Source organism: Vicugna pacos, chromosome 4 (assembly GCF_048564905.1).
Source record: "Vicugna pacos chromosome 4, VicPac4, whole genome shotgun sequence".
Taxonomy (NCBI): Eukaryota; Metazoa; Chordata; class Mammalia; order Artiodactyla; family Camelidae; genus Vicugna; species Vicugna pacos.
Genome location: NC_132990.1, coordinates 78,536,161 through 78,558,872, shown reverse-complemented (window position 1 = coordinate 78,558,872; position 22,712 = coordinate 78,536,161). Strand labels below are relative to the sequence as shown.

Genomic DNA, 22,712 nt, shown 5'->3' with positions numbered 1-22,712 from the left:
TGGGGCTGCTCCCGGGCGGAGAAGGAAAATTCTTGGCAGGCCTCTCTCCTCCATACCCTCCCCCCGCAACACAACGCAGACGTTCACCCAGGAGTAAGTAAACTTTACTAAGAGGAACAGAACCTTTAAAAGAAGGAAACTGAGATACCCAGAGGGGGAACGCCTAATTTCATCCCATTTCGCAACTGAATCGTAAATCGGTGTTGGAACGGAGCTCCCAGGCGGCGTGCTGAGACCGCGCAGGGGGGTCATTGCGGGCTTTCTCCTCCCCCCGCCCCCCCAGATCCCAGACCAGCGCAAACCGGGCTGGGTCCCCTGGGTCTCTCACGGAGCCCTTGGGCCAAGGCTGAGCTGTGTCACCCCGGGTCACTGAGCCCCGGGGTCTTCAGTGGACAGCTGCCGCGACCCCCCAGGCCTGAGGGGCCAGTGACGGTGCCACCAGGGCCCAGGCGTGTTACTGACTGAGCTTTCCGCCAGCAGCCAGCCACGTGCCTTAGCTGCCCATCTCTGCCCCCTGAGGCCCACTGAGACCCTTGGTCTCTTTCCACTCCCATGGCTGGGCCTCACAGCCGAGACGCCCCAAGACTTCTTGGGGGGCACTGCTGTGGCTAACTGACAACATGTGGCCCCAGGATGGTTGGTGCTGGCTGCCCAGAATCAAAATCTGTGACATGTAAACTTTGCAAGAAGCAGCGTGAGCTTAGACGACAGTGTTCCCACCTGTTTATTGAACAGTCCCGAGAGGCCTTCCATGTCCCCGGTCCCTCTCATGTCACATACACCCCAGGAGCGCCCCCCTCTGCCCACAGGACGGGGCCATGGGTGGAGGGGTGAGGGGGGCAGGGAGGCAGCCGGGGCCTGAGTGACGCCGGTGCCAGCGGGGCCTGCAGCCTCCTCCCTGTTTATGTCAGCATCTGTGAAAAGCATCCGTCTGGTTGCTCAGATGTATGCCAAGAGCTGGTAGCAGAGGTCATGACAAGCGGGGCGACCTTGGTCCTCGTCCAGCGGTCCTGACGCCTGGGAGAGAAGTGCTTATGTCAGCAGCTCCATTCTGACCCCGTCCTGCGAGGTGGGGGCTTTCTCCATTCAACAGGTGGTGGGGCTGGACCCCCAGACCGCTCCTGCTCATGCTGCCGGACGGCAGTGAAGCCAGGATTTAGACCCGGATCTGATGCCAAAGCCTTTGCTCCCCTCTCAGCTCCCCACTGACTCCAGACACTGCTCCCGTTTCAGGCCATGGTCATCTCTGTGCCACACGGAAGGATGGCTGGGGGCCCAGCTAACGAACAAACAAGACTGTTCTTCTGAAAAAGTCCAAAGTCCCCTCTTTCTCTCCACCCTGTAGTCCTGTCCATGACCTCGGTGACCCAACCTCTCACCTGTTGATGCCACGTTGAGCCTGCATTTGACCTGTGGCCCTGACAACATGTGAGAGCCTGAAAGATGGCCAGCCTGGGGGTCTTCTGTGAAGGCAGACCGACAGCTCAGACCTGGAAGGAGGCCCCAGGCCGCCCTGCCTGCCCCAGGCCGACTCCCACACCAGCTGAACCTTCCTGCAGGTCCTCCTCCACCTGGGTGCCCAGCTCTGGATTCTCCACTTCCTGAATGCAACCCCTCTTCTGACGTTCCAGAAGGTTCTACTGACGAGAGCATGGAGGCTTCTCTAATTACTAATGGGCAAGTGCCCCCGGGGAAGCCCCCAGCCCCCAGGTCCTGAAACCTGAGGGATTCAACCCCCTTCTCCAAGCTTCTGGTCAGACTATGGGCTGTGCAGGTGAGGGGGGGTCGGGGGGGGCGTTCTCCCTTCACCGAACTACTCAGGGAAGAATTCCCACCCCCTTCTCACCTGAGCAGAGGGTGCCTCCTCCTGCAGCGAGGAAACCTGGGCTTGGCGAGCACCACCCGCAGCGGGAGCCGGAGACTCGGCCCCACTCAAGGTGAGAGGACGACTCCTAACAGACCGGCGGCAGAGGTGGCGCAGTAGGCAGGTTTTCAGGGCTCCCCGTGAAAGCCTGCAAGGTCTGCAATTTCTGATTTGAACTGAAATGGTGGGTAGAAAGGACCTACCCTCCACACACACATATCAGTGGATGGAGCCAGCCAGCCACCCACCCATCCACCCACCCACCTTGCTGCCCCACATACCTGTCCAACATTTTCCATTCATTTATCCATCTGTTCACCCTACCACCTACCCATCACCACAAATTCATCCATCCAGCCACCCACCCTACTGCCCAATCATCCATCCATCCACCCACCCACCCGCTTATTCAGCACTCACTCAGCTCCCACGACCTCTCTTACTGTCCACCGTCTCAGAGGGTGCAGACGCACCAACCTGGTGGCGCTCCTGAGGAAGACAGACACAAAAGCAGATGTTTATAAACCACATCGGGGTGCAGGCACCCCTCCCCGGGGGAAGGACCTTAACCACAGGACCACGGGCCGAGGCTGTGCAGCACACTGTCCCTGCTCCATCTTGGGGGTCCCCGCTGAGCCCTCCCCAGCTATCCCACAGCCTCCTACCCCCTGACTTGTGCATGTTCCAGACGTAACGCCCTCCACCTTGTCTGAATACCCAAACCCTGCCTGTGGGCAAGGCACACCTTGAAGCCGTGCCCTCCTGTGTGGCCCTGTTGGAGCACCTACCGCACTGCATCCAAACAGCCCGCTGTGTTTGCGCCCCCACTACTGGGGCTCCCCGGAGGGCAGAGACCCGGCTCTGCTCGGGCAGCACCCGGTGTGGAGCTGATGTGAGAGCTGACGCTTTTGAGAAGAGTCTGTGTAAGGAAGACATGGGGGAAGGGGAGGGGGAGGGACGAATGGCCAGAGCCCCCTTTCGTGATCCCCCCACTGGAGTCTTCAGCCCACTTGTCCTTCTGGATCTGGGGGCTGCCTTCCCACCCCTCCGTGGACCCACACATGGGACCTGACATCTGCCTGTGGACTGTTCTCCTAGGCCCCAGGAAAGACGCCCCCATCCCAGCCCCAGGCTCCGAAGGACCCGTGTCTTCCTATTCACCTCCCCCCAGGCCAGTCCCAGGGCGTGGGACTCCCTCTTCCCGAGGAGGGGCCTTGCCAGGCTGGGTCCTGGGAAACCAAGGAACCTTTGGAAAGGCCCTGGCCCAACCCTGGGCAGCCAGCCCCCCTCCCCAGCCCAGCAGGGCATCTGGGAGTCTCTTCGAGGGACTGGCCCGTTTCGGAGGCCCACTGAGCCCCCGGGAGACAGGGCTGCCACGCTAGCGTCTTCCCACAATGGTCGGTTGGAGCACCCGTCTGTCAGAGAACGCTAAAGCCAAGACCAAGGGCCACGGCCTTGACCGCCAGCCCTGGACTCCAGAGACCACGTTTCGCAGGACACACACACCACTTAATATTTAACTCCCTGCAAGCTTTCGGGCCGCTAATGACATGACATTAACTTCGTGCAAATAAGAAGGTTCAGAGGCACCGACCTGCAATCCGTGGAGCATTGGCCAGGCCGCCGCACCCGCTCTGCCCACGAGGGCCCCAGCTGGCCGTCGGGGGCTGAGGGCCAGGGACGGGGCTGTGGGGGAGGGGTTGCGGGGGCGCAGGGCTCTGTTCCAACGCCCTCTTTTCGGTTGTTTCTAGACTCTGCTCGAAGGGTGCCTCCCCCAGGAAGCCCCCAGTCTCCCTGCCCCTCCCCACAGCCACGCTAGCCTCTGGGTACTTTCCTGTCTCCTCCACGCTTCTGCAGGGCAGGGTAATGAACCAACCACTCTGCCTTGGCCGGGTCCCCTCTTAAAGCAGACTGGAGACCAGGCTGCAGCTGCGGGCAGGGATGCCGGGAAGCACGGTGGGGAGCGGGAAGAGAGGGGGAAGGTGGGAGAACAAGGAAGCTGCTTTCTCGATGGGCTTCGGCAGCTGGCAGGGGGCTCAGGCCCCGGGGGCCCTGTGAGACTATGGAACACATTCCAGAATGTCCCTGTCTAGGGGGGCACCTTACTGACCCGCATCCTGCTTTAGGGTCGTTTGCGGGAACTTAACTCCCCAGCACCTGTCGCAGACCTTGCCTGCCACCAAAAAAAAACGCAGAACGTCAGCAGGGGACACGGGACAGCCCCCAAGTGCCATTCGCTGCGGACCCTCGGGCTGGGCCTGCGCAGGCACGCCCTCGCTCTCCTCGGCTCCTGGGTCGGTCCTGCTAGTGTGGGATGGCTTGGCTAGGAAAGCTCACCATCCCCACTTTCGAGATTAGGAGACTGAGGCCAGGTGGGGCATGTGGCCCAACCAGCGGGCAGCAGAGCCAGATACATTCTGACCACCGGCCGCACGACTCGCTCTGAACTTGCAGCCGTGGTCCGTGAGCCTCCAGCCGCACACGCTCGGCTGCTGCAGGCCTCAGAGCTTGGGGTAGGGGAAGCAACCAGAGGAGGCGGCCTCCCCCAAGGTGAGTCCAAGGAGGCCACCGGAGACCAGGCAGGGCCGGCGCTGCCTCGCCGCTGTGGGCCCTCAGCCAACGCGGAGCCCCCACCCCCCGCCGTAAGGGGGCAAGGGTGTGGGGCTGTCACAGAGCTGCAGGGAGGCTCAGAGCGCTCCTGAGGACAGCCAGGCTGCCCCGGGCCTCTAGAGAGTCCTCATCAGACAGACAGCTGGGTCCTCCTCCTCAAGGAAGCACCTCTGCTGACCTGAGGGAAGACTCTCAACGTCGCTGACAGTGAACCTGAGCCCAGAGCCCGGCCTTGACCCAGGCTCCATCCTCTCTCTCTCCCTTCCCGCCAGGCCTCTGGGCTCGGCTGACGGAGCCCTGGAAGGAACCCTGCAAAGCCGCTTCCCTTGTTGGCCCCTTTGCTGTGCTGCTCTGGGGGCCCAGCGTGCAGAGGGTGCCAACGAGCCCCTTCCTCCCTCTCCCGGCTCCCAGCCTGGTCCCCGGCCCTGGGAGTCACCTCTGGGGTGACGCTCTCCTCCCAGCCTCCCAGCCCCCCCATGCTGCCTGGCCCTGCACTTCCAAACCCCCCAGAAGTAGGTCGGCCGGCAGCTGAGGGGCGCGTGGGTGTGCAGAAGCAGGGTGCAGAGCTGTAGACCCAGCCCTCAAATTCAGAGTCGTGATCCACTGGGCTGCTGGGGTGGGGGCATTTCATGCGGGAAGCTTGACATCAGCCCGTCCGGCTTTCCCGAGCACCTGCGGACCAGAGGAGGCCCACGGAGGGGAAGACGCCATGTGCCCATGGCCCGGGAGCGGGCGGCGCAGGCGTGGACCCCACCCTGATTCCAACAGGGCTTTGAGATTACCCCGACCTCTTGCAGGAAGGAGTGCTCAGGGGGGCACAACGGGGAAGACACAAAAGATGTGTGTTGTGGGGGGGCTGCGTCAGAAGAGTGAACGACCCAGATGTTGCTGTCATACCCAGAAAAGACACCCAGATGACCTGGGAAATGACAGAGGACTGCCTGGAGGTGGGTGTGACTAAACCAGGACCGCATTCAGCCAGGGAGAAGCGTTTCAGGCAGAGGGCACAGAGTGCACAATGGTAGAAGCAGGTGGCTGGAGCATGGAGCAGGGTGTGGGGGTGGTGGTCAGGAGTCGAGTTTGGAAAGGAGGGTGAGGGGCTGGAATTCCTCCTGCCCTTGGGATCCTCCTGTGCCATGGACCCTGCACCCCACGGCCCCACCCTGCCGATCCCTGGCTCAGGGGAAAGCAGACCGTGACCACGGCCTGATCCTCCTCCCCCCACGCAGGCTCCAGCCCCACTGAACTGGTGTTAGCAGTCCACACTCACCCACCAGATCCTGCCTGCCCGGAGCTGGGTTGCTTACACCCACACCTGGTGAATACACCCTCCTCACTTTCCAGGTGTCGACTCACCTGTCACTGTCTGGGAGACGCTTCCTGGTCCCATTCTGGGACAGGTGGCCCCACTCCGAGTTCCTGCAGCTCCCGGTACTGCCCCCATCCCTAGGCTCCCCCCGACTTACTTTCCCTTCCACCAAACTGTGGGTGCCACAGGGTAAGACCCTCTTCCATCTTGTTCGCCCCTCTGTCCTTGATGCCGACGGACAGCCTGGCGCACAGTAGGTGCCCAGTAAAAATACGTTGAAAGAAATCATGGACAAATGCCAACAGATAGAAGCTTCAAGGAGGCAGGTTTTTAATTCAGTCCTTCGCTGTAGGGAGTGATTTCCCCATCATGGAAGGTATCCAAGCAGAATCTGGGTGGTGTTTTGCAGGTGATGGACGAAGCCATCCATGTCTCACCCACAGGGATGGGCTCAGGCCCAGGGGAGGCTCTGCACTGGAGGAGGGTCTGTGCAGCCGGGGGCAGCCCCAGGAGAGGCGGGTGGCTGTCCCTTTGCAGGAAGTGGGGCCGGGATAGGGGCTCAGGAGCATCCCATGTGGAGGGAGACTCCGTATTGGGCTCAGCCCTGCGGAAGGAAATCTCGATGACCCCTCTCAGCTCTGGCAAAGTAGGCGCGCTGTGAGCGGACCCTCAGCTCTGCTTCTAAATCGCTGCCATTTCTCTGAAATGCCTGCGCTCCTGCTTAGGCCTCCACTTCCAGTGACATGCTCTGGGGTCCAAAGAGAGTCACTTGCCAAGCACCTGCCCGCCTTCCAGCGGGGCAGGCCACTTGAGGGCCTCTTGGTCCCCTGATGGCAGCCCCTTGGTGGTGGGGGTGAGGAGCTGCAGTGGGGTCCAGGGCCGAGCCCCACCCCTGCTCCCGGGATGGGAGGGTTTCACACAGAGCTGGTGCTGAAGCCGGTCCTGTGTCCTGCAGTGCAGGGGTGGGGGAGGGCCGTTCGGGGTGTCCTGTCCCCCCAGGCAGCCATGGGACAATGCTGGGGAGCCCCTCCCGCCCAGCCCTGCCAGCACTCCGAAGCTTCTTCCAGTCTCCTCTCAGCCACAGCTGACTGGCCCTTGTCAGCACCCGCTCAGGGAAAGGGCTGGAGCTGGCCCGCTGAGTCCCCCCCACGCGGGGTTAACCAGTCCCTGCGGCAACCCTGGGAGGAAGAGGGGCCGGGAGGTGGTGTCGCCCGGGCAGAGCGCCCCGCCGGCTCTGCTCCTGCCGCGTGGGTGGGGATCGTGGCAGCGGGATTAAACCAGGCTGAGCCGGGGTCCCTGAGCCAGCAGATGAGGCCTCAGCAGCTCCCGCTCCCAGGCTCACTTTCCGCACTTGGCGGACGCTCACAGGGCAGGGCTGCTCTCTCCGCTCGCGTCTGTGCCCTCGACGGGCCGGCGCACAGTGGATGCTTTGCCGAAGGTGCGGATGAGCCCTGCCCGCCTGCCTGTGCCTGCCTGCACCTGCCCTGTGTGGGACGCGCCCGGGGCTGTCCCCACAGCCCCACCCCCGCCAGCCAGGGCTGCCTGGCCTTCAAATGCTGCCTCCGACTCCTGGACTCGGGGACAACACAGTGCTTTCCCGAAGAACCAGAACAACATGCATTAAAACCCCAGTCCTGACATTTCACTGGGAGGTGCCCCGGGACGGGCAGCTTAGCCTCTCTGAGCTTCAGTATTCCTGGTCTGTAAATTGAAGATGATGACGGTGCCAGTTTGCTGTGCGACGCGTGCGAGAGCACGCAGTGAGCCGCCCAGTATACAAAGTTGCTATTAGCAGTGCCCTTTCGAGTTTTCTGTTTTTCATTGTGTATTCCTCCCGCCGCCTGGTCGAGCCCACGGGATTCCCGGAGGCAAGATCCGGGCCTTCTGTGCCCCATGGTTCAGCCTGTGTCCCTCGCGGAGGGCAGACGGACGTTCAGGGACAGAAAGTAAACTCACGGGGTAAGTTCCATCACCTTTGGTCCATTGGCCCAACACTGTCTCCTCTCCCTGCCCCCGTCCTCAGTCTGTTTGCCCACGTCCAGCAGGTAAACATGGCCCCAGCAGGTTGGCTCCCCTAGAGGCAGTGGGGGCAGCGGGGGCACCAGGGGACAGCCGGGAGAAGCTGGGGACAGGGTTGGGACGAGCCCGGGAGTCAGGGCCTGTGGGGAAGAGAGCCAGCTGCAGGAAAGGGCCCAGCCCCACTCCAGGGTCACAGACCAACAAGAACCCAGTCCAGCCAGCCACAGGCCTGCCTGGAGACCCCCAACCCTGCTCTCAGCCTACAGCCCTTACACCCCTAGTCCCAGGGCCCCTCCTCCCTCTGTGGGACCACTCTCTGTCCAAGTTCATGTGGGATTCCACAGCCAGAAAGTGAAGGTGTCTGCTCAGCTGACTCCATGCCTCACGGAAGTCTCTTGGCCTCCGTTGAGAGATCGTAGAAGAAAAAGCCTATTGAAGGCATGGCCCACCCCTTCCTCTTTCATAAGGAAACATCTGATCAACCAATGCTGGGCTCTGGCCCCAGGAAAGTTAGTCCTCCTGGTGACTGCTTCCTCCCACTGGCCAGAATACACACCTGTTTTGCTTTCCTTGCTGTGGCTGCCAGGAAGCTCAGGAACACATTACATGACTCTCTCTGTCTCCTGAGACACTCTTCTCTTTCCTCTTCTCTCTAGCTGATTCCTGAGCTCTTCCTTCAATTTCCATATTTAAGTTCTGTGTTTCAGTATGGATTTTTTCCAGAAGATTCGCAACTAATAGTCAGAAAATGTCTAATTGTGTATATACCCAGCCTCTTACCATTTTATAATAAATAATGTCTACTTGGATCCTCAAAGCACTGGCACACACATGCATGCCACATGACACAATCTTCAGGGCCCTCCCCTCAGCCCTCTCCTGGATGCGGTGCACCTCTAGAGGCATGAATGTGACACTCACTCCCCCAGGAGGCCGGCCATCCTTTCAACACACACCACGTCCCTGGGCACACTGCTGGGGAATGGGGTGTGGGAGGGGACTTGGCAGGCAGAGGCTCCAGGCCTGGATCCTGTTTTGCCCCCATAAAAGTGAAGCCTTGGGGGGCTCCCTCTGGGCCCCCAGTTACATACCTGGAACAAGGGAGTTAGTGACTGATCCTCTCGGAGGGGAGGGAGGACTGACTGCAGCAACACACGCCCAGGCACCAATAGCAGAGTCTGGCAGCCGGGGCACCCCCTTCCTGACTCTGGGCTCCCACCCTGTAGACCGACCGAAGATTTGGCAGGCCCAAGAGAGAACCCCACAAAGAGCTGGCCCGAGCCAGGGCCACCCCATTCTGGGTGCTGCTGGGAGCCACGCGGGCCATTTCCTGTACGATGCCCTCCCTCTGTCTCCCATCCAGACTCGGGGCACCCCAAGGGCAGGGGCCTGCCCTTCACCCCACGGGCAGGGGCCTGCCCTTCACCCCACGGGCAGGCAGAAGCAAAAGTCAGGAGCCCCGGGCCTGTGGAAATGCCCAGACCCCTCCCCTCCTCAGCGTCCCGTCCTGAGCCGCTGAGGTCGTGGATGCCCCTTCCAGACCTGTGTGCCCAGTGAGTCCAGTCACAGGGGGACCGTGATGGGGAAACCAGAGCTGGGACAGGCCAAAGAGGCAGGACCGCAGTGCCCCCGGCACAGGGTCCCTGGGCCCCGCGTGAAGCTCCCGCCCGCACGCTCTGCGGGACAGCCAGCTCCACGCCGCCCGGCAAAGCCGCCTCGGCCGGTGCCTGGAAACAACCCTCCCCAGCCCAAGTGCGACATGCGATGGAGGGAGGGCAGTCAGTATTAATACCAGTTACTGCTGTTGATTCCAGCTTTAAGGAATCGATTCCAGTCTGGGCCCCTTTCATGAGACCCAGCAGAGACACGTGGGTGCGGCTGCTCCGCTCTTGCTGGAAAGGCCCCTCACCTGGCTGGACCTGCGGAAACCACCCGGGGGCGTGAGGATGCTGGAGAGTGAGCGGAGGAGGACGGCGCTGGGGCGGGACCCAGGGAGGAACTCTCCCCATGCTCTGTCCTTCACAGGGAGCTGACACCAGGCTGGGTGGACCTCACTCACCCAGGGACCACGGATCCTAACTCACATCACAGAGCTGCTCTTTCTCCACACCCCCTACCCTCAGCCCCAGGGCCCTGCAGGATAAGCCTGCCTCCTGCTGCGTTCTCCCGAGCCCGAGCCCCGTCCCCTGCCCACGCAGACCCCTGGCTCCCCCATCCCGCTCCTGCTGGAATGCCCAGGGTCGGCTGGGGCCCTGCTCTGGGCTCCTACCCACCGCAGCCCTGTCGGTGCCCACTGATGGGGCAGGCATAGAAGCCTGGGCCTCACTCTGAGTTACCTGCAGGGACGCACTGCAAGCCTGGCTCCCACACACACACAGGTTTGTTGAATGAATGAATGCCCACAAGCGTTTTGAGCACCTACCACAAGCCTAGTCATAGGATCCTAGAGTGTCAGTTAGAGACGCTTTCATTTGCCCTTGGACAGATGGGGAAACTGAGGCCCAGGAAAGGAAGAAAGGGAAGTGACTTTCCCAGAATCACTCGCTCCTCTCCGGGGCTCTCGGGAAGGACCACGCGGTCCTGCCAAGGGGAGGGGCAGGAGCAGGACCCAGCCGACGTCCTCATGTGGAATCTTCGCATCGACAGGAAAAAGCTCTGCCGCCCCCACCCCCCACGGAGCCCACTCTCCCACCCGGCTGGCCTCCTGACCGGGCTGGGGAGAGCAGTCCTCTCTCCCCCTCTCCAGCCTCCACCACTTCAGATTCAAGGCAAGGCAAGAACTCATGTCTCTGCTTGTCTCCAAAGCACAGTTTCTTGCACACGACGTGAACTAACACCAGGATTCATCACTCCTCCCTTAACCGTCCATCAGCTCATTGAAGACCTTACCAAGCGACGGTGCCAAGAAAGTCAAAGAAGGGCCAGGACGGTAAACACGACAAACCCAGGCATCTTGTGATGCTTTCACAGGCGTGAAAGCTGCGTCCTAGAGAAGACCGGAGCGGCGAGCCCCTTATGCTCAGAGGCGGCAGTGTGTCCTGGGAAGCGGGGCAGCCTCGGGGGGCCACTCTAGGGGGCGAGGCCCCTCACCTGACTCCCAGGGGCTGCGGGCTCCCAGTCCACCCCAACCCAGCCCCCTGCACTAGGGGCGCCCTCGTTTCTTTGACGGGGTGGAGGGCTCTTTGGGAACCTGGTGGAGCCCATGAGTCCTCCCCAGCAGTGCGGGTGGGGTCAGAGGACATGCACCCTGAAGCACCCAGACACCGTCCAGGCTTCCCGGAAGCAGGTGGAGCCCTGCTTGCACCGCCCAGGCACCGTGCACAAGGGTCTCCTGAGATTCCCAAAGTCACGGTGGTGAGAGGCAAAGCTGAAATCCAGTCTGAGGTCTGCTTGATCCCAAAGCCCAGGTCTTTTCCTTCGGAAGCTGCCTGTGCCCCCTTCTCCAGGTCCCCAAAGATGGCCCCGAGCTGGGGGTCTGGACATTCAAGGGGGTCCCTAGGATGCAACGCAGGAGTTTGCCAGATGCTAAGAAAGCAGCTCCCCTCTGACCCAGCAATGTCCCCATGGCACCCCCATCAGAGCCACCCCCCTCCGCCCCTGCCCCTCCGTCCTGGTTTCCAAGCCGACTCCCTGAGCCATCTCTGCGCTACAGAATCATACCCCAGGTGCCAGCCTGCCCGCGGAGAGATGGTTTTATGCAATTGTGTGAGGATTTCCCAAGAAGGTGACCATTCTCTTCCTTCCGTGGCTGAGTCATAAAAATAGAGTGGCCTCCGCGGCAGTGGGCTCGTCCCCCGCCCAGCCCTCCGCATTCTGGCTAATGCGCCGTCCTCCCCCAGGCTTCGGCAGGCAGCAAAATATCTTCTCCTGCGACCCGGGCCGCAGAGTCCTTGCCTCCTGAGTGGCCAGTAAACTCTGCCCCAATTTAGCTAACGAGGAACCAGTGGGGCCGGACTTCCATCTCCGCAGGCGCCCCACTGCCAGCCGGGACCCGTGAGTCGCCTGGCATCATCACTGCCAAATGAAGGCGGCCGGGAGCCCCACGCACCTGCTAAGGAACAGGCGGGCCCAGGGGGTGGGGGGAGGGAGGCCGCCAGCAAGCAGCGCCGGGGGGGGGGGGGGGGGGGCTGGGGAGGAGCAATTCAGTGACAACCCCGAGGTGATAAAATGGGTCTTTAAATAATTATCATCTCAATCCCTCCCTAAAAGCTACATCGGGCAAAAGGCTTTGAATATTGTTTGAGCCCATTACCAGCCTATAAAGTAATCGCTCACGGCACACTGAGGCGGCGTAAGGGGGACTGGGAGGGGGTGAAGCGGTTACGCACAAGGCCCGAAACGCCCGCAGAAGAGGCGTATTTCGCCCTCAATTACAATTAAATTTGGAGACATCTCCTCCAGCCGGTGAGCAAACAGAATCTGTGTCAGCCTCCCCAAGGGCTGCGGCCCGATCGGTTTATCTACTTGCTGTTGGAAGATCCCGAGCAGGTGGCCCCCTGGGGTCTGGGCTTCAAATGTGGACGCAGAAAAGAGCCAGGACATGGCCTTCACGGCAACCCCCTCGTGCCCACATTTGTGGGTATCAAACCTAAAAATCCAGAGCCTGCCCAGCAACCTGCAGGGAAGAGACGCGTGATGAGCTCTCACCGGCCCAGGGCTCCGCGACGGGGATCGGGGGGTGGGGGAGGGCCCTCCAGGGTCAGGGCCAGCGGGGGGCCTGCGAGCAGGGGAGGCGGGAAGCCCCGGAGGGCCTTCAGACGCCGCCCAGCGCCGGGCGCCGGGGTCCTGCCAGTGGGAGGGCCCCGCGCCAGCCCCGGGCGATGGCGTCTTTGTGCTCCACCTGCTCGGCCAAGCTAAAAAGCAGCAAGGCCACAAGCGCCCTCTTCCAGAACCGTGGGGAGACGGGGTGGGTCTGCCCCGCACCTCGGGCCCCTCGTTGGGACAATTTCTGCTCTCTCCTCCCGAACAGGCAAGTTCCATGACTGCCTTTCCCCACCCAGTGCAGAAGGTGATGAGCCTAGAGCTGCTGAGAAGGGTGAACTCCCAGACCAGCGCTGGCCCCTCCTGTCGGCCCCTCGGGAGGGCTCGGACGGGGTCATTGACGGGTGCGGACGGCCCCCTGCCCTCCCCGAGGGCTCCCCACGTGCCCCGCGCTCGCACCTGACCCCTCGGCAGAAGGCGCTGTGGGTGTCACCAACCCGTTTGGCCGCAGGGAAGACTGAGGCTCCAGGAGGCAAAGCCGGCAAGCGGAGGAGCCGGATGCGAACCCAGCACCCTTGGCCTCAGAGGCCCGTCCAGTACCTGCTGCCCTCTGCCCTCGCGGAGGTGGGCGGGAGGGAGCCCACACCCGCGCCAGGTGGGAGCGGAGGGAGGCGACCTGGCCCCCGGGGCAGGGAATCGCCCCCCCCACAAGGCGCGGGGGCGTGGGGGCGGCGTCCCAGTCTGCCCAGCGCGGGCTTGGCACTTATAGGACAGAAGGGTGTTCTCTCAGTTTTGGGGGCTAGAGGTCCAAGATCAGGGTGCCGTCGGGCTGGGTGCTGGTCCGAGCTGGCTTCCTGGCTCACAGGTGGCCGCCCTCTGCCCGCGGCCTCACGTGGCCTCTTCCCTGTGGGGGCCGAGAGAGCTCGGTGCTCTCTTCCTCTGCTTACAGGGACACCAGTCCCACCGGATCAGGTCCCACCCTTACAACCTCATTTAACCTTAAGTTCCTCCCTAACGGCCGTGTCCCCAAGTGCGGTCACGCTGGGTGTTACTCAGGGCTTCAGCACAGGGATCTGGGGGACACAGTTGGGTGCGTAACAGTGGGGAGGTCCTCTCACCCCGAACGGGGAGTGAGGATCCGAGATCACCAGGTCATGCATTCATCATGAGACTCGGAGGCCAGGAAACCCCTGACCAGCAGCCAGAGAACACACCTCAGGTCTAGCCAGACCGACCAGGTCCAGGGCCACGTGGACAAGAAAGAGGGGACAGATTACAGACCGGCGGGCGACCCAGCAGCCCGAGAGAGCCGAGTGGCAGAGTTCACGAGCCTGTAGACCACCGACCACTAACCGACCACCCCGACCACCCCGACCACGCAGGGCAGTGCGTCCCCCGAAGCGCGCACTGTGGTGGGCTCTCAGAAAACCCAGACCAGGGCCACCCAAGCACCACCCCCTGCGGTCACTAACAGCCCCGTAACCACTGCCCTGACTCCTGAAGCCACAGGGTAGGTTTGCCTGCTTTGGAACCCACCTAAACGGAACCAGACAGAGCGAGCAATTCCTCTTCCCCGGCTCCTCGCGCTCAGCACGCTGCCTGGGAGGCGCCAGCATCGCCGCTCGCGCGCGGCCCACGGTTCATTACTGTCGGGCCGCAGCTGTGGCGGGAACCCACACAGCTAGTCCACCCCCGACTGATGATGGACGTCGGAGCAGGTGCAGCTTCTCGGCTCGTTCAAACCGTGGCGGTAGGATAGCTCCCGTGTGCCCCTGTGGGAGGGCCCAGTTGCTGGGCTCCGGCTTCGCGGGCCACACCGGAGCGCTTCCCAAGATGGCGGAGCCGCCCCGCACGCCCACCAGCGGCGGGAGTCCCGGCTCCGGCACAGCCCCGCCGGCACAGGGTATGCTGCCGGTGTCTTAAGTTGTAGCCGTTCTGGTGGGTAGGTCTGCTGGTGCCCCCTGGAGTTTCACTGGCATTTCCCACATGAATGATGAGGTTGGCCAGCTTTTCGTAGGCTGAGTGGCTACCTGGAAATCCTATGTTTTTTAAATTGCAGTACAGTCGGTTACAACGTGACAATTTCTGGTGCACAGCATATGTCCCAGTTGTGCATGTCCATATACATGCATGCATTTGCTTTCACGTTCTTTTTCATCAAAGATTATTACAAGATATTGGATATAGTTCCCTGTGCTCTACAGAACAAATCTGGTTTTTATCTGTTTTTATATATAATGGTTAACATTTTAAAATCTCAAACGCCCAGATATACCGCATCCCACACCCTTTCCCTGGTAACCACAAGATTGTCCACTACGTCTGCAGGTCTGTTTCTTCTGTTCATCAGTGTCCTCCTCCTCCGCCTCCTCCGCCTCTTTCTTCTCCTTCTTCCTCTCCCTCTTCCTCTCCTTCCTCTCCCTCTCCCTCCCCTTCTCCTTCCCCTTCTCCTTCCTCTTCCTCTCCTTCTTCCTCTTTCTTTCTCATTCCCCTTCTCTTTCTCCTTCCTCTTCTTCTCCTTCTTCCTCTTTCTTTCTCCTTCCCCTTCTCTTTCTCCTTCCTCTTCCTCTTCCTCTTCCCTTCTGTTTGAAGCAGAGCTTGTTCAAGAGTCCTGCCCCCTTCTCTACTGGTCATCTTTTCCTTGTTGATTTGTAGGCGTTCTTCCTGCCCCCCAGGTGTGAGGTTTCTGTCAGGTGACTGTATGGCAAACATATTCTCCAAGTCTGTGACTTGCCTTTTCGGCTCTCAGTTGTGTCTTTTGATGAACAGAATTCTTAGTTTTAAAGGAGAATAGTTCATAATTCTTTCCTCTGGGGCCCCCGTCACTGTGGCTGGTCTTACGGCCAGACGGTCAGGCTCGCTGCCTCCTGACTGGCTCCAGGCCACTTGCCCCTTCCAGGATGGCCTCTTGGCAAAAAGGAGCCTGGAATGACTGGGTGGCAGGTATGACTTCATGTTTAATGGCATTCTTATGGTGTCCCTGGTGCAAGTGTCCCCTTCTGGGAAGCAGGACTTGTAGACCGCAGAGCTGGAGTCGTGGGGATGGAAAATAAAAATTTCCAAAATAGGTCACTGGGAGCGACAGTGAGTAGGGCCCCTCCTACCGAAACCCTTGGCTCCCAGCCCCCAGACTCTGCCTGTGGGGGCGCAGCATCACGCGTCCCGGAGGATGCGCGCCATCTTCACAGGGGGCGTCTACAAGCCAGAGGCAGCGGTGCCTTCGCAAGGCTGCTCCGTCTATCCCCGGGCCGGCAGCTGCCGGATGCAGTAGCCAGCACAGCCACGGCCGGATGCCCGCAGCCCTACCCCCTCTGTTGTAAAGCTTCTCCTTCCTTTTCTAGTTTCTTAGGACGGAAGGTGAGGTTATTGATTTGAGATCTTTTTCACACTAGACGTTTACCCATGCAGTTCCCTCTGAGCGCTGCTTTAACCGTATCCCTTGTGGTTTGGGTACGTTCTGTTTTTGTTTGCATTCTTTTTGAAGTATTTTTTCTAGTTTCCCGTCTTCCTCTTCCACCCATTTGTTATTTAGGAATGTGTTGTTTAATGCCCACATATCTGTGAATTCCCCAAATTTCCTTCTGGTTTTAATTTCTAATTTCTTTCCGTTGCAGTCAGAGCACATTTTTTGGTATGATTTCAATCCCTTAAAATGCACTGAGACTTGTTTCATGCTGTAATACGCGGTCTGTCCCAGAGAGCGTTCCACGCGCACTTGAGAAGAACGCGCATTCTGCTGCTGATGGCTGGAGTGTTCCACAGGCACCTGTTAAGCTCCCTGGTGGATGGTTCTGTTGAAGTTTTTATTTCCTTGTTGCTTTTCCATTTGTTATATCTATTTTTGCAAGTGGAGTATTGAGGTTTCCAGCTATTGTAGTTGAACTGTCCGCTTTTCCCAGTTCTGTCACTTTTTGCTGCGTGAATTCTGTTGTCAGGTACGTATACGTTTATAATCATTGAGTCTTCTTCGTGGATTGACCCTGTTACCACTACACCCCCCTTCTCTGTCTCGATAACAACTTCTGTGCCGACGTCAATTTTGTCCAGTATTAGTACGGCCACTCCAGCCCTCTTTTGAACAGTTTACATGGAATAGCTTCCTCCATTCTATTACTTTCAACCCGTTCGTGTCCTTGGCTCTGAAGTGAGTCTGTCTGTTGTAGATAGACATCATTGGATCCTGTCATTTTATCTGGTTTGCTAATCTCTGCCTTTTAATTGCAGAGTTTTAACCTATTTACATTTAATATAATTACTTTTAAGAACGAACTCACTTCCGTTTTGCTATTTGTTTTCTGTATGTCTTCTTTGTTTCTCAGTTCCTCCATCACTGCCCACACTTGTGATAAATAGATATTTTCTGCTGTACCATTTTAATTTCACGTAACTTCTTTTACTGTACATTTTGAGTTACTTTCCCATGGTTGCCCCAGAGATTACAATTAACATCTTAATTTGTAACAAGCTAGTTTAGATTAATATCATTGATTTTCAATAGTACATAAAAATGTTGCTCCTGTGTATCTCCACCCCCTACTTTTATGCCATCACTGTCATCCAAACTGTGTCTTCATACACTGTGTGCCCATCAGCCTGGATTTATAATTATTATTTCATGCAATTATCTTTTAAATCAGATATTTTAGGAATAAGGTGCAAACTGAATACACGTCCTCGGCTGTCTTACTCAGGATTGTTTGTGCATGGTGCTTCATTTCTGCTGCTCTCAAGAGTCTCACTTTGTCTTCAGCTTTTGAAGGTTGGGTTACGATGGGTGAATCTCTGAGTTCTTTGAGCTTCCTAGATATGAAAAAAAATATTTCCTGTCAAATTTGGGAAGGTTTTAGCCACTGTTCTTCAAATATCCTTTCTTCCTCTCTCTTTCTCTTCTCTCCTTCTGGAACTCCCATTATGCGTATTTTGGTTTACTTCGTGATGTCCCACAGGGATCTGAGGGTCCGTTCATTTTTCTTCATTCCTTTTTCTCTCTGTTTCTCAGAACGGATCATCTCAAGTGACCTACCTTCAAATTTGCTGACTCTTTCTGTTCCTCACTCTGTGGCTGAGCTACTTTAGTGGCTTTTTCATTTCAGTTATTGTGCTTTTCAACTCCAAACCTTCCGTTTGTTTCTTTCTTATATTTTCTATCTCTCTGTCAATTTTCTCAGTCTGGTGAGACATTGTCCTTTAGTCCTTTAGACGTAGTTTCCTTTAGCTCATTGGACACATTTTAAATTGCTCACACAGAGTCTGTCTAAAAAGTCCCAAGTCTGGACTTCCTGCGGGATGGTTTCTACTGATTTCTTTCTCCCCGTGTATGAACCATACTTTCTTGTTTCTTTGCATACCTTATAATTTCTAGTTGAAAACTGGACATTTTGAATACTATAATGTGGCAATTCTGGACACCAGATTTTGTCCTCTCCCCAAGGTTTGTTTTTGCTGCTACTGATTGCAGTTGTTGGAATTTTTTTAAGTGACTTTTTGGAACTAATTCTGTAACATCTGTATGATTGTCATATGTGAACCTGAAATCTCTGTTTTGTTAGCATATGGTCAGCTACTGATGGACAAAGATTTCCTTAAGGGCCTGGGGGGGGGGGGACTTTCCAGTCTTTGCCAAAGGGCTCTGGGGCCAAGCCATCAACACTGAGCCAGGCAGCTTCCAACTCTGCCTTAGCCTTCACTTCCTGCCTCTGCAGAGAGTGCCAGCAGGAGGCAAGAGCTCGGGGCCTGCTCGGCCTCTCCTGAGGAAGCGTGCTTTGCCTCTTAGATCCCTAGGAGCGAGTCCAAGCTCTCCAAACCCCTTGGGGGCATCTCGTTCCCAGCCTTTCCTCCCAGACTTTGTGATTAGTCTGTTGTTTGCCCAGCTGTTCTCTGTCACCTCAAGCAGAGCTCAGAAACTGTGCTCAGTAACTGCCCCAGCATACGCCTCGAGCCCTAGGCCAATTCTGAGGGAGGCGAAATGCAGACAAGCTTTGGAGCTGGCCTTCCAGAGAGCACAAGACGAGTCAGAACACATAATTAGTCAGGACTCTGTGCATGAGGCCTGTTCTGCTTTCTCCAGTATTGGGAACGTGGGCTGTTATTCTCACAGCCACTGCCGAGCTGAAGAGCAGTGGGGGGACTGGGTTAACAGGCCATCGGATGAACTGCACTCACTGAGAATTAGCTGTTTCCCTCAAGTAAGCATTCCCGGGGCTGCTGCAAGCCTTTGGGTGACTCCTAGTGTTCTGGGGGAGAAAAAGTGGTTGCTTACAATGTTTGTCCCTTTTAAAGCTGCTTTATAAGAGGGCAGAGTTAGAATTCCTTCTCCACCATTTTTGCTGGCAGCACCCCACACTTCATCCCAGGCCCTCACCATGCTTCTCCCGTCCACTGACAGTAGCCAGTAATCGCATCCAGACCCATAGTCCTTATAATCACCACTTCTCCCCCCAGATCTCAAACACTTGAAGCGTTGCACCCACCAGCGCAGTGCTCCACCCCACCTCCCCACCAGGTAAAGTCTCAATGGCTGCACCACCATCACATGCCAGGATCTGTCCCTACTTCACCTGCGCCGCTGCCCGGTTCCAAAATCCATTTTAAAATGTGCTCTGTGGTGTCACTTCCAGTTTCCAGGGCACTGGGACTTCATGCTGCCTTGCCCACCAGGCTTAAACTTGGGCGGGTCAGCCCTTTTCAGATGAGGCAATTCTGGAGAAGTGCTCAGCTCCAGGACATCGGCAGGCACCAATCCCAGCAGCTTGGAAAATGGGCACCTCCACCCTGCCATGGGGATTTGGGCAGTGCATCACAGCCAGGTGGCCCCGTCTTCCATGGGAGACCATGGGGGACCCCAGGAACACCTTGGCCCCTGCAGACCTCCTCTCCCTCCTGCCTGGCCTTTCTGCCCTTCCAGCACCTTTGGGACTGGTTCCCTACACTCAGTTCTCTCTGTGAGCCACCTGCCGTGAGCTCTGGTGTCCTGCCTGGCCCCTGGTGGCTGACAACTGGATAACAGCTCAGAACCCTCAACCTCCCATTCTCACCTGGGGTCGCCCAGCAAGCTTACGGCCAGGCAGAGAGTAGCACCCAGGCCTCCCGCCCCCCAGCCTGGATGCTCTCTCGCCTTGTCCTGGCTTCCTCGACCCGTAAGTGGGGTCACTAATACTGTCCTTTGTGGGCCACTGGGATATCCAGTGGCCTGGAGACACGAACGCTGGAAGCACTCGGGATGGTTAAGAGCAGCGTGCAGGAGGGGAGCTGACGCCTGCGGGCGGCACTCTTTATCCCTCTGGGATGGGTGTGTGGGACTCACAGCCCCGCCTGCCCCATGCTCCAGAGAGCCGGCTCGGGCAGCAAGCCCAGAGGGACAGAGATGCTCTTGTTGAGTTTCAAGCTTCCCCCTAAGAACAGAAATTCCAGGGGGTGGATTTCTGAAACCCTCTTGCAGGGAGGGGATGGAAAGAGGGCCTTTTCCCTCCCCACTGCCTCGGGCTGACTCAAACATCCTTCCCCCAGTGGAACGACTGTTTCCGATGATAAAGGAAATACATGCGCACTGTAAAAACAACAATAAAGAAGTCTGAGCAAGTCCCAGTGTGTGAATTACAGCGTGTCGCTGCCCCACCAGCCCCACGCCCCGGAGAGGATGCAGTTAACACACGGGCACGTGGCCACTGGGTGTTTTCACTGCGTCTGGGAAGATGCTGTTTCTGCCCAAGAGGGGCAGGGAGAACTGGCTGAGAGCCTGGGCTTCTGAGTTGGAGCGACCTGGCTGGGACTCCCAGTCCTGCCACCACTGCCACAGCTTCGTACACCTGAAAGGTGGGGACAGTCACACTGGCCTCACTAGGACGTGAAAATTCAATCTGAGGACACGGGTAAAATGCTAAGCAGAGAGCTGGGTCCTTACCAAGGTCTCCCCCGAGATTCTGATTCCAGTCCGTCTGTGTCCAAAACCCTCCCTCCCGAGCCTCGCCCTCCCCTGCCGCCGAGCCCAGCCAGCACGAACACAGAGGAAGGGGCGGGATGGGGCAGGGCTGACCCCCATGGGGGCTGCCCGCCCTTCTGCCCACCTGGAAGGGCCGGGACAGGGGAGGGGGGCCCAGCTGATCACAATGCCCCAACACCCCGTCCGGGGCTGCTCACCAAACGCGGCTCGGAGGACCGGCTGTCAGCGTGTTGGTGGGGCTTCCATGTGCGGAAGGCATTCAACAGACAAACAAGGGCAGGAATCGGGGTCAGGCAAAGGGGCACGGCCTTCCCCGCAGAATCCCTCGGCGACGTGAGCTGTGTTGGGACAGGGCTGCAGGGCCTTGCCCCCGCCAGGCGCCACCCCCTGACATGTTCTGGGCTCTGGAACCTCCTTTTTGTTGGTAAACCTTATTTTTATAGACTCGTTGAAGATCTGCAGCAAGCCTGAGGCGGCTGCCCAGAGAACCCCCACCTCCCGGCACCTAGCTCCCCCGATCGCTGGCACCCGGCGTCCGCGTGGGGCGTCGGTTACGATGGGTCAGCCAACGGCGACACACTTGCTCAGTGTCCCCTAACGTCCTTCTCTGTCCCAGGGCCCCAGGGCCCGCGTGGCGTTCGGGCGTCGCGTCTCCTCGGGCCCCTCCGAGCTGGGCTGGTTTCTCAGACTTTCCTCACTCTGGCCAGCCGAGCAGCTTTGAGGAGGGCTGGCCGGGTTTCTGCAGATGTCCCTTAAAGGGGGCGGACGATGGGCTTGGGGAGGAGGACCCCGGAGGTGAGGCGGGGTGCGTGCTGTCCAGGGGGCTCGTCACTGCCGAACCCCGCCTCGGTCCCAGCGGAGGTCCTCTCTTCCGTGCTGCGCTCTGTGGCCCCCTGGGCCCCCCTTCTGGCGCCGCCCGTACGGAGCCTGCACTTGGGCGATGCTGATCCAAGTCCCGCATGCGGCAGGCGCCTGATTCACCGTCCCTGAGCTGAGCGGAGCCGGAAGCTAGGAGTGGCGCTCCCCCTCGGTTGGAGTCCCTCGCGGCTTGCGGTCTAGTTCAGCCCTGCCGCTCCCTGGAGCCTGGCTCGTCGGTTCGGCTCACTCGTGACTCGGGGGCTCCCCAGGCTCTGCACTCTCAGCCCCTGCCCACCCAGGAGGAGGGCGCCCCAGCTCCCCCACAAGTGCCCTGCCTGTAACCCCGCACAGACCTCAAAGGCACAGCAGCAGAGGGAAATCAGGACAGGTGAGGGCGCACGGTCCTCCTGGGGGGGGCGGTTCCGTGGCCGAGTGGAAACCACAGTGAGGTCAGGAGGAACGTGGAAAGGGCTCCGCGGGATCCCCGTGAGCGGGCAGCCCGGCCTGGGAGGGCCTGGCAGGGTGGGGGTGGACTTGCCCAAGCTCCACCCGCAGGTGGTTCGGGAAGAAGCCCCTACTCCACTCTTTCACTTTTTAAAAAAAATTTTTAAAGAAAAACAATTTAAATAATAAACTAAATAAATAAAATGAAGTCTCCAAACCAGGAACGGCGCTGACGGCTGCCTGCACCGTGGCAGCCGCCTGGGGGCCGGCCATGGCCACAGCGTACTCCCTGGACAGTGAGCTGGCTTCGCCTTGCGTGGGACTGAAGTTCAGGATTAGAGCCGGGGGGCGTTCTCTGTCTCCAGGGCCCTTGTGTCCCGCCTGGGATGCTGGCCTGTCGGGACGCTGTCCCGGGAGTGTAGCAGGTTTGTCTCTGACTCCAACCCCTCGGCCCTGGGGCACAGATGATGGGGGCTGCCGATCCCCATGTCACAGGGGAAACTGAGGCAGAGTGATAACCCAGCTGGGCTCGCCAGCCCTCCAGCCAGAGGAAGTTGTCCCTGCTGGAGCCCCACCCAGAACACCTAGAATGCTGCTTCCTGGGGCCGACAGCCCAGGGCCTGGTGCGGAGAGGGCCGGACCTGAGCCGCCGCTCCAGGAGGGTGCAGCAGGGGCAGACCCTGGGGAGAAAGCAGCTGCCCAGTTGGAGGGGGAGGGCTCCTCTGGGGTGGAGGCCTGGTCAGACCCACCCCGCAGCCCCTCCCTGCCACCCCCACCGGGGAGAAGATCCTGCCTGGGAACAGTCACACTCGGGCCCGTGCCTCTCCCGGATGCCTACCGTCCAGAGAGGGTCCTCCCCAGCCACCGTCAGTTAGGGAGTGTGGGACGGAGGGGGCGGGGGTGGAGACCAGGAAGGGCCAGCAGCTGGCAGCCCTCCATGGAGGGCAAGCCCCCCCCCACCGGCTGAA

At 59.1% G+C, this 22,712-nt stretch overlaps 1 protein-coding gene across 1 annotated transcript; it reads right to left on the bottom strand.

Moving 5' to 3' along the window:
- Positions 1-728: 728 nt before the first annotated feature.
- Positions 729-22,017, bottom strand: LOC107034882 (uncharacterized). The gene is made up of 7 exons (XM_072959004.1): positions 21,963-22,017; positions 20,640-20,872; positions 2,653-2,783; positions 2,285-2,353; positions 1,847-2,021; positions 1,380-1,463; positions 729-1,017 (listed from the first exon to the last, which is right to left on the bottom strand). The coding sequence occupies exons 1-7, from the start codon at positions 22,015-22,017 to the stop codon at positions 940-942; spliced, it is 825 nt and encodes a 274-aa protein (XP_072815105.1). The 3' UTR covers positions 729-939.
- Positions 22,018-22,712: the final 695 nt, after the last annotated feature.